Source organism: Notechis scutatus, unplaced genomic scaffold, assembly GCF_049901735.1.
Source record: "Notechis scutatus isolate UNSWTSFEM ecotype Mainland unplaced genomic scaffold, rNotScu1.2 NSCUSCF20, whole genome shotgun sequence".
In the NCBI taxonomy this organism is placed as follows: domain Eukaryota; kingdom Metazoa; phylum Chordata; class Lepidosauria; order Squamata; family Elapidae; genus Notechis; species Notechis scutatus.
The window spans coordinates 396,966-415,937 of record NW_028263147.1 but is presented as its reverse complement, the minus strand read 5'-3'; the positions used below and the strand labels follow the sequence as shown (position 1 = coordinate 415,937).

At 44.6% G+C, this 18,972-nt stretch overlaps 1 protein-coding gene across 3 annotated transcripts in view; it reads left to right on the top strand.

The window, feature by feature from the left end:
• The window catches only part of FBN3 (fibrillin 3), a 160,134-nt gene that overhangs the window by 82,136 nt on the left and 59,026 nt on the right, over positions 1–18,972 (top strand). For all 3 annotated transcript variants that reach the window (XM_087948788.1, XM_087948789.1, XM_087948790.1), the window contains 8 exons: positions 565–693; positions 4,660–4,785; positions 6,164–6,289; positions 8,285–8,407; positions 10,088–10,213; positions 10,307–10,432; positions 14,766–14,888; positions 16,745–16,867. In XM_087948788.1, coding sequence (XP_087804914.1) covers positions 565–693; positions 4,660–4,785; positions 6,164–6,289; positions 8,285–8,407; positions 10,088–10,213; positions 10,307–10,432; positions 14,766–14,888; positions 16,745–16,867 — 1,002 coding nt within the window. The remainder of the gene's footprint in view (positions 1–564; positions 694–4,659; positions 4,786–6,163; positions 6,290–8,284; positions 8,408–10,087; positions 10,214–10,306; positions 10,433–14,765; positions 14,889–16,744; positions 16,868–18,972) is intronic.

Sequence of the window (18,972 nt, the reverse complement as noted above, 5' to 3'; positions counted from 1 at the left end):
TCTTTCTACTTACTTCCTTTGTCCCTCCCTCCATTCCTCCCTCCCTTCTTCCTTCCCTCCTCTTTTTATTCTTTCCTTCTTCCTTCCTTCCTCCTCACTCCCTTCATTCCCTCTTTATCACCTTCCTCTCTTTCTTTCTTTCTTTCTTTCTTTCTTTCTTTCTTTCTTTCTTTCTTTCTTTCTTTCTTTCTTTCTTTCTTTCTTTCTTTCTTTCTTTCTTTCTTTCTTTCTTTCTTTCTTTCTCCTCCCCTCCCCTCTCTCCTCCTGCCCTTGCATTCCTCAACCATCCCTTTTTCCTCTCCTTCCTTCCTTCCTTCCTTCCTTCCTTCCTTCCTTCCTTCCTTCCTTCCTTCCTTCCTTCCTTCCTGTGTGTCAGGACCTACATAATGTGGGTCAGGTTCGTGCTGTCGTGGTGGCCACGAAAAGGAGATGCTCCAGACTTTTGGATGTTAAGGTCTCCCAATGTGCCTCCAGCTCAAGCAGCCTCTGGAGGTGCACCCCAACATCCCAAACAGTTGGAGACCCTACCTTGACCCTCCTCCTCTCCCCCAACCTCTCCCCCAGATATCGACGAGTGCCGGATCTCGCCAGACCTGTGCGGCCATGGTGCCTGTGTCAACACGCCCGGAGGTTTTGAGTGCGAATGCTTTGAAGGCTATGAGAGCGGCTTTATGATGATGAAGAACTGCATGGGTAAGGAGTGGACCCAAGGGGGTGGCGAGGACATAGATTCCTTTACTGACCGTTTGAAGTTTACAACGGCAGCAAAAAACGGCTTTTATGACCATTTTTCACACCTGCGACTGTTACCCCATCCCCACAGCCACGTGATCAAAATTCAAACACTTGGCAACCGGCTCACATCAAAGATGGGGTGACATGATTCCCTATTGCGGCCTTCTGACCATGGGGAAAGCCAAGATTCACTTAATGACCGCATGTGACTAACTTAACAGTGGTGGTGATTCACTTAACAACTGTGGCAAGAACGGTTGTACAATGGAGCAAAATTCACTTAACAACTGTCTCACTTGGCAATGGAAAATTTGGACTCAACTGTGGTTATAAGTTGAGGACTACCTGCACTGCCCTTTTTTGTTCTTTTTTTCCTCTCTCTCTCTCTCTCTCTTTTTTGGGGGGGGGGCATTCTCCATTTTCCAGGGTGCTTCAGCACTAATGTCTCTTGGTTCTTGACCTTTCCCGGATTTGATTTGAATCTCCTGGTCTCTCCTTTCCTTCTCCACATGGAGCTCTGATCGATATTTGGCCATGCTAATCATTATGTGGCCAGCATGGGAAATTAAGGATATTGTGCAAACTCTGTTGCGTCTCCCATCTTAGGTGCTGGAAAGTGGATTGGCCCACCTGTGGCATTCTTGTGCAGATGCTAGGTGTGCGATCCAGGCAAGACGCAGCACTGACGTTCGATGGCTGCCTGCAGCTTTGAGCTCCTTTTGTTTAATCTAATTGATTGGTCATTAGAAATTCTGTTTATGTATAGTGCCACACAGCAAACGAAGAGTACAGTCACCATGTGCTTTACTGCTCAACTATTTTAACTGTAGCAGGAAACAGGAAACTCTGCTCAGAACAGAAGAGCATATATAGAATATATACCATAGATCCAAACTTGTAAACACTACCATCTACTGGCAGAATACTACTGTGGTTGTTGCATAAAAATACATTCCAACATTGATTATGTGCCATCCAGTCATTTTCCACTTCAAAAGACTACACAGATGGATTATTTGTATAAATAACTCAAGGTGGAGAACATATGTAATTTTCCTTCCTCCTCCTATTTTCCCCATAACAATCCTGTGAGGTGGGTTGGGCTGAGAGAGAGCAACTGGCCCAAAGTCACCAAGCTGGTTTCCATGCCTAAGGCAGGATTAGAACTCATGGTCTCCTGGTGATTGGCCCAAAGTTACCCAGTTGATTTCTATGCCTAAGGCGGGACTAGAACTCATGATTTCCTCTTGATTGGTCCAAAGTTACCCAACTAGCTTCTATACCTAAGGCAGGACTAGAACTCACCATCTCCTGGTGAGTGGCCCAAAGTCACCCAGCAGGCCTTCATGCTTAAAGCAGGATGAGAACTCACAATCTCCTGCTTTCGAGGCCAGCATCTTAACCCCTGCACCAAACTGGTCCTCTAGTTTAGTCCTTGACTTATGACTGTAATTGAGCTTGGAATTATGGTGGTAACTTATGGCAGTTGTTAAGCAGGTCATCACAAGACCACCTCCGATTTTATGACCTTAAGCCTAGGCTGCAGTCATTAAGAAACAACAACACAACTGTTCGTTAAGCAAATGCAATAGTCATTAAACGAACCCATTTTCTTCATGGTGGGGCTTTGGAAGTAATTGCCAGAAACTGGCAAAAAAGGTAGACAGTCACGATGGCGAGGCCAAGGGATGCTGCCAACAGTCATAAATGTGAGTGGGTCACCAAGGGCTCAAAATATAAATAAGTGACCCTTGAGGCGGGGACAGGACGATCCGAACTTCAGGTCTTAAGTAGCTCTGTGGAAGTCCGTTGTAACTCTGAACAGTTGCTAAGCAGTGGGTCATGTAGGAGATATAGCAATAGCACAGACTTATACACTGCTTTATAGTGCTTTTACAGCCCTCTCAAAACAGTTTACAGAGTCAGCCTCTTCCCCAACAATTTGGGTCCTCATTTTACCCACCTCGGAAGGATGGAAGGCCGAGTCAACCTTGAGCCTGGTGGGATTCGATCTGCCAAATTGCAGTAGGAACAGCTTGCAGTACTGCACTCTAACCACTGCGCCACCGAGGCTCCTACATAACTCTTCCAGGGATGGTATTCAGCCGGTTCGCACCGGTTCAGGTGAACTGGTAGCAAGGATTTGGCATGGGCCATCGAACTGGTAGTAACTTTTGGCTGGCCACGCCGCTGATCCAGTCGCCTGGTCACCGCTCGCTCACTCACCCCGGCCGGCCCACCTAACGCTCACCCGCCCAGTCACTCCTTTAAGGTATTTCATATTTTTCCCTCCCAATGATCAGCTGTTCCTAAGATCAGCTGTGTCGGGATCCCCCTCACTTACTTACTGCTTCGCCCATGAGGCTTCCCTGAGGCCCAGGAAGGCAAACAATGGAGGGGCCCCCAAAATGAAGTGTGGGTGTGGGTGCTGCGTGCCCCTCCTATCCTCCATTTTCTGCCTGACTGAGCCCCAGAAGGCCCCCCCAAAATGGAGGCGGAGCGCTGCAAAAAAAAAAAGAAACCATACCCACCCAGTCACATGGCCATACACCCCAGCCATGCCCACAGAACCAATAGATTTTTGTTTTTAATGTGAAAAACTGAATAAAGTCTGTTTAAAAAAAAAAAAAGAACCAATAGTAAAAAAATTTGAATCCCACCACTGAACTCTTCGTCTTGTCTCTTAACTCGGCTAGGCTTTTAAATCTTCCAGATATTTTTTTAACAAAGTTTTTTATTTTTATTTTCCATACATATCAATGTGTGGACAATATAACACCTGGATGTTTTTCATTTTAATGCAATTAATATAACACTTAATATATTTATTATTTCCAAAATTCTCATTGTTTCATTTTCAGTATTTCAGTATCTTATTTGCATACCCATCCTTACATTCAAATGTCTTCCTTTAACATCCAATAGCATGTTAATAATCATGTGAGCTTTTTTTTTACAATCTTATTTCATTCTAACTTTAATACACATCTTTATATTCCATTATAGTATTCTGTTCATTTATGTATTCAATATTTCATTGTATTAGTTCTTTTATGCTAATCCTCATGTTATTCTAATATACTTAATATCATCCTATTTAAATTCTAGCTTCCTTTTTTATGCATCATCTTATTTTTAAGGAAGTATATTCCATTATTTCCCCTCTCTGCAATTCCACCCCAATTCTAACTTTCAGTTATGCCACTACAATCCCCAAAAATATTCCCTAATAGTTTTTTCTAATATAACATTTCATTTATCAAATATATCCTTCCTTGTACCACAAATAAAACATCAGTAATCATATTGAATACATTTAATAAGTCCTTGTAGCTCTACTAGTACCCTGTTTCTCCAACAATATGGCCTCCCCCAATAGGAAGTCCCAGCATGTTTTATAGGCATGAAATGAAATTAAGCCCCTCCCCCCAAATTAAATTATATTAAAACATGCGAAATGTGGGCGAATGGTGGGGGGGCTTGCCGTTAGGAAATACTTTTGTTGCACACCCGGATATGGTGCTGCCTGCGTTGACCCCGATACGAAGTGCCCCACCAACGTCGAGGTCAACATCCAAGCCATCGCCGCCCACCCGCCCGAAGATGCAAGAATTAAGTCACCCCCGAAAAGACGACCTAGCCATTTTTTCGGGGCTCAAAAAAAAATAAGACCCGGCCTTATTATATGAGAAACACGGTAATAATCCTATTCATATTAAATTCCAAACTTCTATTATTTAATCAATATTTCAATACCTTATTTTTATACTAATCACCGTTTTTATCATTCAAATTCCATTTCATATATTCCGTTGTTCCCCCCTCTAATTTCCAACCCTATTCTGGATTTAATTATATCTTAATTGGAGAAAGAAGAAGAAGGAAAGGTAAATTGAGAAAGAATAAAGTTTTTAAATCTTCCAGATATCGATGAATGCGAGCGAGACCCTCTCCTGTGCCGAGGAGGGGTCTGTGTCAACACCGAGGGCAGCTTTGAGTGCCTTTGCCCTCCGGGGCATGAACTGACCACCGAGGGCAACGTCTGCGTAGGTGAGTTGTCCATTTGAGAAGTTTTATTTTACGAATGGGGCGAATGGGGAAAAATTCAATCGGAATGGGGACACGCCACTCTTTGCAACCTTCAGGGGCGTCCCTGGAATCGTCTTTGCCGGGGTGGGGGAGAGCACAACAGCAGCGAAGGGATCTGGCCCTCCCCACTTGGGCTGGGAGCCACCCATATGTCACTGGCCAGGCAGGCTGGGACACCGAAGGCTGGACTGGAAGGACGCAGGGGCTGGTCTGGATAGATGAACCTGTTCCAGTTCTTAGAAAGATTCATTGGCATCAGTGCCCTGTTGTTTGCCTAGTTTAATGCCCGGTCTAATCAGGGAATTTCCTCTCCAGCCAAGTCTCGGCCAACAGTCTTTCATGAGAGTTCCCAATTACAAACCTTTCTCAAGCTTGGAGAGGTGCCAGGCCGATATCTTTCAGATGCCACAATACTTAGCAAGAATTCAGGAATGAACTCATTGTCTCCTGCAAAGCCACGCTCTCCTTTTACTCCTCTTTTATTCCCTAGGTCCTGACCCAAACCCTTTTTCCATAAGACAAACAATAACCAAAGGGAACAGAGACCTTTTAATGATTCTTACGAATCCCCGGTTAAAAGGCTGCTGCAAACTAATTAACTTTGATAAGCACGAGCCTTGCCAAAACTGTGCAAGGCTGCCAAGAATAAGAGATAAGAAATATTTTACAATACAAGAGTCTTCAAATACCAACTTAAGATACTGCAATGTCCACAAGGCTGGAGTTTCAAAACTGTCTTTGCTTCCTGCAAAGAACGTCCGATTCACAGCTGGCTTTTATCTTCTTGAAGGAGGGGCCATTACCTTGGAGCCTTACTCCCGAGTCGCCCGTGCTGCTGCAGCTGCTCTTTCCTGCAAGCAACCCTGCGCGCATGCGCACTTGGCACAGGCTCCTCGGGAACCTCCTCATCACTGCTGCCAGCCCACACAATCTCTGAAGGCAGCAGTCCACTCTCCAATGGTCCTGGACCCTCATCTGAGTCCTCACTCTCCTCAGCTGTCTGTACCTGCTGCCGACTAACCACAACACCCTATGGGAGACGCCATTCACTGTGCACCTGCGGCTTTATTCCTAAATCGGCTCTTGTTCCTGAGCTGTTCCCTTCTTCTGGCAGCTCTGTGCATGTGCACATCGGGAACAGGCTCCAGCTGTTCTTCTGCCTCACTGATGTCCAACTCCGAAGGCAGCTGAAAACTGTCAGACGGCCCAGGCCCCATCTCTGCCTCCGACGCAAAGCCCTCATCAGAGCCCTCCCCAGACTCCAGGGCTGGCCCATATTCCTCACCAACCTCCACATTGACCGAGTCACAGCACAACCCTGACACCCTTGTTTTCGCAGATATCAACGAGTGCTCCCTGAGTGACAGCCTGTGCCTAAAAGGGCGCTGTGTGAACGTCATTGGCACCTACCAGTGTGCGTGTGACTCCGGATACCAGGCCACCCTAGACCGGCAGGGCTGTGTCGGTGAGTTTTCCTACTTACTTCTTCCTTTTTTGCAAGATCCAAGGACACACACAGTTTGGAAAAGTGAGCTGGGGGGGGAAATCTTCCCTTGCTTTCCAAAATCCAGAGCGGAGGACGCGTTGATGAGCTCCAAACAGCATTACACAATAGGATGGAAGAACCCCAGTCTTTCAAGAGGGGCAGGAAAGGATGACGCAGGGAAATCACTTGGAGAATAGCCAAACAGGACAGGGCAGATTCGGGATCCTAAAATTTTACCCGGGTTTTGGGGGAGGAAGAGGAAAAACTCGGTGGTATTTCCTGGAGGTCGGCATGGCTGGCCGGATCTGATCAGAGGCGCTTCAGGATTTCTCCTGTGGTTCCCTAGAGCAGGGGTCTCCAACCTTTTGGATTTCAGGGAGCACCAAACTCATAATTTTAAATCCCAAAGTCCAGAAACCCTGGGAAACCCCCCAAAAATGTCTGCAGGAAAATTCCCCACCCCGCTTTCCTACTGATCGATCGTTCTTTATTTGGGATCGCAGAATACCGTCTCCAGCTCTGTTCTCAGGGGAAGAGAGAGGAGAGAGACTTTTGGCTTCGTGCAAGGAAAGCAGCAGAAGCAGCAGAAGTCTTTCTTTCTCTCCCCCAAACTCCGCCAGAAAGGAGTCTTCGTGATACTTGTTGCACCAGCGCAGCCTCTTGGAGCAGGAGGCCTTGCAGCATCCCAAAGACTCATTTCTGGAGGAGTTTGGGGGAGAGAAAGAAAGACTTTGGCTGGTTTCCTTGCATGCAGCCAAAAGCAGAAGAAGGAAGAAGCAGAAAGAAGCAGCCCGGTGGCCAGGCCAGGCGAGTGGGGCAAGTTCTCCCCCTCCGCCCTTTCCCCCCCTCCCCTCACTACCTCGTGTTGTTAGCAATGCAAGCGATGCAAGCCTTGTGTTCCCACGGGCCATGTGGGTGGGGCAGCCTTGTGTTCCTGCGCAGCCTGGATTAATTGCTTTGGGGGGGACATTTCTCTGTGGAGCACCAACATTTTCTCATGGGCCACCTGTAGTCCCTGGCCCACTGGTTGACGATCACTGCCCTAGAGGTAGACCTGGCTTTAGAACCATTTATTTAGCAACCCAAGGTCTTCTCTACACCATGAGCCACCTCATGCTCCACATAATGACTGCAGCGGGGAGACACGGTGTTGCATGGGGGCCTTGTTTAATGACAGCAACCATTTAATAACTGTAGTTCTGGGCTCATTTGTGCTCGTAAGTCGAGAAATACCTGTATTTTGTTGGTGGTAGGAAGGCTACTGCTTCTATGAGGCCACTCCTCCCCCATGAGGCCACTCCCCTTCCGTGAGGCCACTCCTCCCTCCATGAGGCCCTCCTCCCTCCATGAGGCCACTCCTCCTCCCAGATTGCCTGGAGGCCTCCCCAAATTCTATTGTTTCATTTATTTCATTTTGTTATTTTATTTATTCGCCACACAGCCAAACGGATCTTCAGACTGGATTTGGCATTTTTGTCTGCCTATCTCTCGAGTCCTTTCCAAGGACTTTGAATAGACAGATGGGGGTGTTTGGATGGGGCTGTTATAAATGTAAGGATGTAAGCTGTTCCAAAATATTTTGTTTTGTTTTGTTTTACTTTATTTTATTACTATATCATATCACATCACATCATATTTTATTTTATTTTTATTATTATATTTTATTTTTTATTATATATATCGTATCATATCATATTTTTATTTCATTTCATTTTATTATTTATTTTATTATATCATATCATTTCTTTTATTTATTATATTATATTATATTATATTATTTTTATTATTATATATTTTTATTTTATCATTTATTTTTTATTATATTTTATTTTATTATCATATACCTTCATATCATATTTTTATTTTATTTTATCATTTATTTATTATTATATCATTTTATTTCATTTATTTTATTTATTATCCCTTTTATAAATAACCTGAATTATCACGGCACCCGATTGCTTCACCCCGCAGATATCGACGAGTGCACCATCCTGAATGGCGGCTGCGACACGCACTGTGCCAACGCTGAGGGAAGCTATGAGTGCAGTTGTGGGGAAGGCTATGCACTGATGCCGGATAAGCGGTCGTGTGTGGGTGAGCGGCTGGCCAGGGATACTGCAAAATCCCATTCCCTCCCCACCCCACCCCACTAACCTGCTTTCCAGCTCCGTTCTCCTGTGCAGGGCAACCAAAGAAGACCCAGCCGATCAGCTGGGACTCAGTGGGAGGCAGAGAAGAGATGGGGTTGGCGGGGCCAGTCAGAGGTGGGATTGGCTGGTTCTCCAAACTACTCAAAATTTCTTCTACCGGTGGGCATATCTCCAAGTGCAGAATAGGTATAGACAAGATAAGAAATAATGCAGAATTGATACAAAACTACATAAATTAGATAGAATTTTAGTAGGCCTAGACAAAAAAAAGATAGCAAAATTTTATAATTATCTATTGGAGATAGAATTAGAGGAAGAAATAGTCAAGGGTAATATGATAGCTTGGAGTCGAAACATAGGCCGTAATATTACTTTAATAGAATGGGAGAATCTCTGGAATAGAAATAATAAAGTTACAATATCGGCAGCATACAAGGAAAATGCCTATAAAATGTTCTACATTTTCTGCCTTCTGCACAGAGGTGGATTTGAAGCTGTACAGATGCAGATAGATAACTCAACAAGACGTCCATAACAAATTACATTTATTGGTTCATCAGGTATCCTCATAACTCACGTTTGTGATGAAGTTCTTCTATAATGACCAATCCTTTGTATATATCTGCCTTGTAGTAAAAGATGGTTATCTCCTAACCCATCTCGTAGCGATAGAAAGAAGCTGCCATGAGTTAGAGAGTTCAGGCAAAAGTGAGGAAAACTCCCCCAACCCATCAAGGGTCAATTCAGTGACCAATCAGGATTACAGTTGTGGGCACGTGACATGGACTACATTTCCCAGAATACCTTTAATTACATTTACCATGATGCATTCCCTTAAGGAGACAGCTCATAATTCCTAAGTAACTATCCATTTCCCGTAGACTGGCTGGGACAGCACACTACAGATGGCACCTCCCCCCTTCAAGACTGGCGAGGATGTATCCCAACATGAGCCCAAACCGCTGGAAGTTCAAAAAAAAAGGAAGGAACATACGACCACATGTGGTGGTCCTGCAAAGAATCCCAAAAATATTGGCTGAGAATTAAAAAATGGTTGGAAGAAATTACAAAGGAACAAATTGAATTAAAACCAGAATTATTCTTATTAGGGATATTTAGGAAGAAACATGGAAAAAAAAGTTAAATACATAATATTACATATATTGACAGCGGCCAGACTGGCTTTTGCTCAATGTTGAAACAGGCCTTCACTCCACCAGAAGAATTGATAATTAAAAGATAATGAGTTGTGCAGAAATGGATAAATTAACCCTAGCCCTAAAAGACAAAGATTCATCAGAATATTACAAGATTTGGGACTGTTGGTATAAATGGATTGAGTGAGGACAGACTATATAATAAATGGTATAGGTAGATTAATAGTAGCTGTAGTAAATATATGTTCGCATTAGATATCAATTATAAATATTGCACAAAACAATGTTACAAACAGGAAATCACAAACTGTCGATGTTGAAAAGTTTTTAATTTTTTCTTTGTGCTGTTCGTGTTGTTTTAATTGTAAAATTAACGAAGTTTATTCAAAAAAACTTTTCTGCTACCGGTTGTCCAGAACTGGTCAGAACCTGCTGAATACCACCTCTGCTTCCCTCCTCCCTCCCAGATATCGATGAATGTGAGGACACACCAGATATCTGCGATGGTGGCCAGTGTACCAACATCCCTGGGGAGTACCGCTGCCTCTGCTTCGATGGCTTCATGGCGTCCCTGGACATGAAAACCTGCATTGGTGAGATCATCTTGGAGGCCTCCCACCATGTTGTCTGCACTTCTTGGCGTGGGAAAGGGGAGGCCTGCAACCAGCTCCCTTCTCTTCCCCCAGATGTGAATGAATGCGACCTGAACCCCAACATCTGTCTGCACGGGGAATGCGAGAACACCAAGGGATCCTTCATCTGCCATTGCCAGCTGGGCTACTTCGTCAAGAAGGGGACGACGGGCTGCACAGGTTGGTAGGCCATTCACCGTAGGAGACGATCAGGCACAACTAGCAGGATGGCAGAGTCTAGCAAGTCATCAGCCTAGAATCGTTACGTTGCCATAAAAGTCAACTCAAAAATATTCCTCTGGTCTTTTAGAGTTCTCAGCAGAAAGGGGAAGTAGTGCATACCTCATATGCTTTCATAGATAATGCTAGGCGGCCGAAGCTTCTGGTGCACAAGATTATTACTGGGGAGCTGTCAGCTGGTGCTCCATTCAAAATCCAAGAAAGAAATACTTAGACTCCATTAATTAGAGAAAAAAATATCTTTTACTGGAAGTCAAGTGGTAGCAACAAAAGAATTCTGAATCTGAGAAAATGGGCACGTAAATCACATATACAAAGTGATGGCAACGTTCCCACCCCCAATAGTTCAATTGGCTCATCCAGTTGTGTATAGCGTCATGTGGGCATCTCCAGGTGGTGATGAGGCCTCTGTCCATTGACCTTGACATATTTTGATAAACAGTTGCGGCTGCACATAGCATAGGATAGAAGCCTAAGCAAGAAACTTCCCCCCACAACTTATACAGTTCTGTTCTATAACACCTCCAGCTCGCTTCCCATAACCATGTCCCCCCTCCTCCCCCCGTTACTTATGACAGCTGAAGGATGCAAAGCAAAGGAAGAAAATCTTGAAGGCTGACAGGAGCATGATGGTTGACTCTTGACTATGGATGTGTCCCATTGGAGAATATACATCCAGGGGGTGTGTTAGGGATATACACCCTAGCAGAACCTGCACGGCAGTCAGGCAGGCAGGCAAATATGTGAGATAAACGTTGTTGTAGTTTACACTCAGTAAAACAGATACAATGTGCTAGTTAAATAGTTTATTCCAGTAATAGTTATAGCATAGTTAAACAGTTATAGCATAGTTAAACAGTCCATATATCATACACTAGTTCAGTCCGTCCAGGGATTAATCAGTTGCAAAGTCCAGTGTCAAAAAAGAGGTCATTAAACTTACAAATATCAGTCCAGTAATATATCTCCTCGCAGTAGAGATATAAAGAAGTCAAACCTCCTTTCTTCCTTCAGCAACAGCAAAGAACACGCAGTTAACAATCCATCATCGTCAGCAAGCAATCCAGTAAGCCAGCAATCAATCCAGTTCTCTTGCTCCCTCTTATGGCGATTTACAGCCGCACCCAAAATTACAAGCTTTGCAGTTAAAGTGACACACACTTAAACTCACTGTCATAGTTTATATATATTATTTTACCCAAACTACGTTAGGTAACCTATGTTACCTATTCAAGGTTGAGATGAATGACGTGTCTTAGAGTTGGCTGCACCCAGGTAACGCCAACATGGTCACTCCTAATAAATGATTTTTTTTTTTAACTCTGAGAGATGCGGCTAGAGACTCATGATTTGAATGGGAGGGGGGAATTGTCAGAGCCCGGACAATAAACAGTCCAACTCCAAAGCCTCTTGAATTGGTGCCAATTTAGTATCGAAGCTTCATTGACTCAATCAGGTATCTCCAAACCTGTCAACTTTAAATGTTGTGGACTTCCAGACTCTCAACTTTAAGATTTATGTCCCAAAGTTGTTTTTTCAAGAGGCAACTGGACTTTCTGGGGGTTGTTTTTTTCTTTTGAAGACATTTCACTTCTCCTCCAAGAAGCTTCTTCAGTTCTGACTGGATGATGAGGAATGGAAGGATTTGTATTCCTTGCAGACAGCTGGTCATTTGCATTCTTTCAGGGGATCATTGTGACCACCTGGAGGTTTGTCTGTGTCCTCAGGATTACCTGAGTGGTGCAAACAGGTGTGGAGCCTGCTTGGAACTGTTGAAAGGATTGTGTTGTAGACTGGAGATAGATGATGTCCTCATCTATCACCACTCAGGTGACCCTGAGGACACAGATAAACCTCCAAGTGTCCTCAAAGACTCAAAAGAATGCAAATGACTAGCTGTCTGGAAGGGGTATAAATCTTTCCATCCCCCACCATCCAGTCAGAGCTGAAGAAGTCTTAAGAGTTTGCAGTGACCCAACCAGCACACAAGTAAATAATTCAGCAGGATTCATTTATAGAAGAAACTTGCTTATATACAATAATATAAATCATGATGCATGTATACAATACCCATGCAGCTCTTGCAACATGGTAGCAAGTACAAGGTCCAGAAGCCAGAACCACCAGACCTCAGAATTCACAGAAGCTCTATATTTATATATACCAGTAACCCTAAGCCACACCCAATCTCCAAGCTGTCTGACATGGGTCACAACAGGTGCTGTTTCCCATTGGCTGACTTGAAGAAGGAGAGATTTAACCTGGAAATAAGTAGAAACTTTCTGACAGTGAGAACTATCAACCAACGGAACACCTTGCCCTCAGAAGTTGTGGGAGCGCCATCAGTTGAGACTTTCAAGAAGAGATTGGACTGCCATTTGTCTCCCACTTGGGCAGGGCGGGGTTGGATTAGATGACCTACAAGGTGCCTTCCAACTCTGATTATCTGTTATCTGTTTGTTGTTATAGCTATCCCAGCTCATAATTTCTTCTATACTGGCAAGAAGCTTCTCGGACGAGAAGCGAAACGTCTTCAAAGAAAAAACAGAAAGTCCAGTTGCCTCTTGGGGGAAACAAAAAAGCATCTTTGGGATAAACATGACCTCCCTAGACATTTAAGATTTGTGGACTTCAACTCCCAGCATGCCTAGCTGAGGAATTCTGGGAATTGAAGTCTTAAAGTGGCCAAATTTTGGAAAACCCTCCGGACTAGATTCTTATAAATAAGCTTGAACAATTGAATCCTTTTTGAGCTGCCACTTAGCTTGTGGCCCTGATATAAAGAAACAGGACCTATTTAGAGATAATGGGTGAAAATCTAACTGAAAAAGGGATTCTGTAAAGGTACAAAAAAATTTTTATTACTGGTTCTGTGGGCGTGGCTTGGTGGGTGTGGCAGGGGAAGGATACTGCAAAATCTCCATTCCCACCCCACTCCAGGGGAAGGATACTGCAAAATCCCAATTTAGTTTACTTTAATTTATTCTCATAGCACCTCGAAATCAAACACCATCTTCACTGCACATCATGACCATGAAAATAAACACAAACACACATCCTTCACACTCCACACATTGAATTGAAAACCCCCGACACCACACCAACACTGCACTATACAGTAGAATTCAACAGAGCTCCTGCCCTGGGATAGAAGCTGTTTCCACTCCACTTCAGGGGAAGGATATACTGCAAAATCCCATTCTTTCCCCACCCCCCTGGCCTGCTTTCCAGCTCCGTTCTCCTGTGCAGGGCAACCAAAGAAGACCCAGCCAATCAGCTGGGACTCGATGGGAGGCAGAGAAGAGATGGGGTTGGCGGGGCCAGTCAGAGGTGGGATTTGCTGGTTCTCCGAACTATTCAAAATTTCCGCTACCGGTTCTCCAGAAATTGTCTAAACCTCTGCTAATTGTGCCAGCTCTCTCTCTCTCTCTCTTTATCTGTGATGCTCTATAATGGGAGGAATAAAAGCCAGAGAAATTAAGGGAAAAATGAAGGAATTTGCTGGTGTGAGAAATTAAAAGACAAAAACTGTGAAGCAGAGCTGGCTCTCAATTCGCCATCAGGGCCTCCAGCCAGAAGCCCACCGGGGCAATTTTAAAAACTGAAATGCAAAGTTTTCCTGCCCAATATCATGCCCCTGTTAGAATCTGATTCCGAGGGAGAGGTGAAACAGCTGACAGGGCGTGGGAGTGTGGCTCTGGTGGCTGTAGAGGAAACTGGGGAAGGGCACAGTCCGGCTGGGCATTCAGAGGAAGACCCAGGCTCACCCCCTCTTCATCCTAGGTCACATAGGGAGGAATGGATAAGGGAACAACATGGCTTACCGGGGAGAAAATGGCCCTGATTCCCTTCATTAGCTGCAGCTGGGAAAACAGGATAAAGAGGGTGTTTGCGCACAGCTCCTTGCTGGAAGCAAAGCGTGCATTATCTTTGTTTGTCGTCTTATCTGGGTTCTGGCGTCCTCCCAACTGTGTGCGTTTCGTTATCTTTTGAAGTCTGCAATTCCTTTTCCTGCCCTGTCTCATTAATTGCTGCAGCTTGGTTTGCGTTGGTTTTTATTTATAATTTATATGTTCTTTGGGTTCGGACGGAATTTCTTCCCTTTAAAAACTGTTCTTAGGAGAGTTGTTTTTTTCTCCAGCGGATGATCACTGGACATTGGGGGCCAAGTTGGAGGTATTCAAGGGATTTTACCTATTATTGTGACTTTGTTGCTTTTGTGCCATCGCACCCATCAAGAACACGAGCTCACTTTTTCCTTCCACCCCTGCAGACATCGACGAGTGTGAAATTGGGGCTCACAATTGCGACATGTACGCTTCGTGCATCAATATCCCGGGAAGCTTCCGGTGTAAGTGCCGGCTGGGCTGGCTCGGCGACGGGCTGAAATGCAACGGTGAGTGACCAAGGTCAGGGGGAAAGCAGCTGGACATTTGTCTTGGCTCAAGGGGGGAGGATTTGCAATCAGTCTTGTGGCCACATCTGGGGGGAAGAATTTTGGAAGCCCCAGGTCGGTTTCCCATAGGGGAATCTCTGAGCAGACAGAGTTGGTCCTTGACTTCTATTAAAAAGATGTGGCGACTCTAGAAAGAGTGCAGAGAAGAGCAACAAAGAGGATTAGGGGACTGGAGGCTAAAAACAGTGGCTGTAATCGGGGGTGTCTAGTCGAGTGAAAAGAAGGACCAGAGGAGACATGATAGCAGGGTTCCGATATCGCAGGGGCTGCCCCAAAGAAGGAGGGGGGTGTCAAGCTCTTCTCCAAAGCCCCTGAAGGCAGGACAAGAAGCAACGGATGGAAATCGATCAAGGAAAAAAGCAACCTGGAATGAAGGAGGAATTTCCTGAAAGTGAGAACCATGAATCAGTGGAATGATTTGCCTCCAGAAGTTGTAGGTGCTCCAAGACTGGCAGTTTTTAAGAAAAGTTTAGACAACCATTTGTCTGAAACGGTATAAGGTCTCCTTACCTGAGCAAGTGGGTTGGACTAGAAGACCTCCAAGGTCCCTTCCAACTCTTGTTATTTTGTTAACCCCGTCTCCAGTTCTATTCTGTTCTGTTCTATTCTTCATTCTTCTGTTCTGTTCTATACTATTCTATACTATTTCTATTCTATCTTCTATTCTATTCCTATTCTTATTCTATTCTAAATTCTGTTTATTCTGCTCTATATTCTATTTTGCTCTATTCTACTCTATACTATACTATTCTGTACTATTTCTATTCTATTCTAATCTATTCTAATTCTATTCCATTAAATTCCCTTCCCTTTCCCTCCTCCTCTCTTCCCTTCCTTCCCCATTTTCTATTCTATTCTATTTTCTATTCTGCTCTGTTCTATTCTATTCTATTCTATTCTATTCTATTCTATTCTATTCTATTCTATTCTATACTGTTCCTATTCTATTCTATTCTATTTTCTATTCTGCTCTATTCTATTCTATTCCTATTCTATTCTATTCTATTCTATTCTATTCTATTGTATTTTCTATTCTATTCTATTGTATTGTATTTTCTATTCTATTCTATTTTCTATTCTGCTCTATTCTATTCTATTCCTATTCTATTCTATTGTATTGTATTTTCTATTCTATTCTATTTTCCATTCTGCTCTATTCTATTCTATTCCTATTCTATACTATTCCTATTCTATCCTATTTTCCATTCTATTCTATTTTCTATTCTGCAGTATTCTATTCTATTCCTATTCTATTCTATTGTATTGTATTTTCTATTCTATTCTATTTTCTATTCTGCTCTATTCTATTCTATTCCTATTCTATTCTATTGTATTGTATTTTCTTTTCTATTCTGCTCTATTCTATTCTATACTATTCCTATTGTATTTTCCATTCTATTCTATTCTATTTTCTGTTCTGTTCTATTCTATTTTCTATTCTGTTCTATTCTATTCTATACAATTCCTATTCTATTCTATTCTGTTCTGTTCTGTTCTGTTCTATTCTTTAGCCAGCCGGGAAGGACACAAATTGTAGTCACATAATGTCTCATTTAACGACCCCAGTGATTCACTTAATGACCCTGGGGGGAAGGGTTCTAAAACCATGGGTGAAGTCATGTGATGCCCCACAGAAAGAAGGCACCACTTAAGAATGAATGCGTCGATCTTTACCAGGGGTCATAAGTTGAGGACTCCCTGTATCCAGCGGGAGGGTCCAAGGCCCAGAAGGCTTGTCTGGGGCTGTGCAGCTGAGACTTTCCCCTTCAGCTCCTTCCTGTTTTCCTCCTTTCCAGATCTAGACGAATGTGCCACCGAGGCTCACAGCTGCAACCTGAACGCCAACTGCCTTAACACGCCGGGCTCGTTTCGCTGCGCGTGTCAGGAGGGCTTCAGCGGCGACGGCTACTCCTGTTCTGGTGAGGGAGAAATGTTTATGTCTGAGGGGTTGTGGGAGCTTTGCTGGCTCTGAGCCAGCCTGCTGCACCCACCTTTTCGTCTCCAGGCGGTGTTCTGACCCACACCCTTTTCCAACAAATCAGACACAATCCAAAGGGAACAGAAACCTTTTGCAAAATAATTAGCTGTGATAAGCACAAGCCTTGCCAAACGGTGCGAGACTTGCCAAAAGATAACAGACAAGAAATAATTTGCAATACAAGAATCTTCAAATATAAACTCAGGATACTGGAATGTCCATGAGGCTGGAGTTTTCAAAATGTCTTTGCTTCCTGCAAAGTACGTTCGTTTCACAGCTGGCTCTTATCTTCTTGAAGGAGGGGCCAGTACTTTGCAGCCTTACTCCCGAGTCGCCCGTGCTGTTGTAACTGCTCTTTTCTCTGAGCAACCCTGCGCGCATACACGCTTCTGGCACAGGCTCCTCGGGAACCTCCTCATAGCTGCTGCCAGCCCCCACAATCTCCCAAGGCAGCAGTCCACTCCCTAATGGTCCTGGCCCCTCATCTGAGTCCTCGCTCTCCTCAGCCGTCCGCACCTGCTGCCAGCTCACCACAACAGAAGGCCTCTCCCTCTCCCCAAATCCTCCTCAGCCGATGTCACCAACTGGTAGTCCATGAGAAAATGTTTGGCGGTCCCGCAGAAAAATTATTTGCATTTGTTTATATTGCACTCAATCAGGGGTCCCCTGGGCCAGATACGTGCCATGAACATTTTTGTGGCTGCAGAGAGTCTCCCCCTTCAGGGTCTTTTTGTGTGGGTTGGAGGGGGGCAGAAATTCCCACTTGGGGTCTACTTCATCCTCTTCGCTTTGGGCGAAGGCTGGACGGAGGCGAAGAGCCAGAGGGCCTCATTCCAGCATGGGCTGGAACTGGCTGAGCATCTCAGCCCACTGAGCATCCAGGCGCTGCTGGGACCTGGCCTTGCACTCCCGCAGGTCTTCCCTCTGCTTGGAAAGCCCATGCTCCTAGTCCTCAGTGTGGTGCTTCTGCTGAGCCTCCTTCTCGGCCCGATCCAATGTGAACTGAGCCAGCTGTTTGGCCAACTCTTTCTCCTGGTGGCTGCTTAGCTCCAACCACTGCTTCCTATTGAGGCCCTAAGGAGCCTGGGTGGGCAGGCGAGGAGTGGCTGGGAGGGGAGGGATGAGTAGAGGCCGGTGAGGTGTCCCTCGATGTGAGTGACATCTAGTTGGTATGCCCACCCAGACATATGACCCCCTAGCCACGCCCACCTAGCCAGTCATTAGGCAGATCATATTCGTGGTCCGCGGGATTTAAAATTATGAATTTAGTGGTCCCTGAAGCCCGAAAGGTTGGTTGCCCCTGCTCCTAAGCATTAAAAATGGTGGCTAATACAATTCGGTTATTCAACTTACACTAAAAAAAAAATTGGGGGGAGTGAGCCGCAAGGATCTTGGAACACTAAAGGGGGAAGCGGGTTGCATTTTCATCCATCCGTAAGCTTAGTGAGCTTGGAAATGGCCATGCCTCCATGGCAGCCATTTTGTGAGGGTGCCCACGACGTGCCCTCAGAGTCCCAAAGGAATCTGCCTGACTGAGAAGATTGCAACCTTCTGATTGAATCACCCCAGCTAACAGGCATTTTCGTAGTGATCCACCAAGGATCTTGGCAGGGTATTATGGGTGTGGTTCAGTGGTGATGTCATAAAATATTTCTCTGGTCTTTTTAGAGTTGCCAACAGAAAGGGAGGGGAGGAGCAGTGCAGCCGCTTGCAAACCAAAACTGCATTCCATAAATGTTTTCAAAGATAGTAACTAGGTGACTGAAGTTTCTGCCGCACAAAATTCTAACTGGAGAGCCTGATTGATGACTCTGGGCTATGGATGGGTCCCATTGGAGAATATGGATTACGATGCACCTAGGGGGTAGAAAACCAGGGTCAAGGGTGACAGTGAATTATGTATCTCAGAGTCGGCTACACCAGGCAGTGCCGGCACATTAACTCCCAATAAATCCTTTTTGAGTTTTTGAAGTTTGGCTCGAGACTCATGATTTAAATGGGGGTCACTGCCAGAGCCCTGATAGGTGGTATGCTGCCGGTTCACAC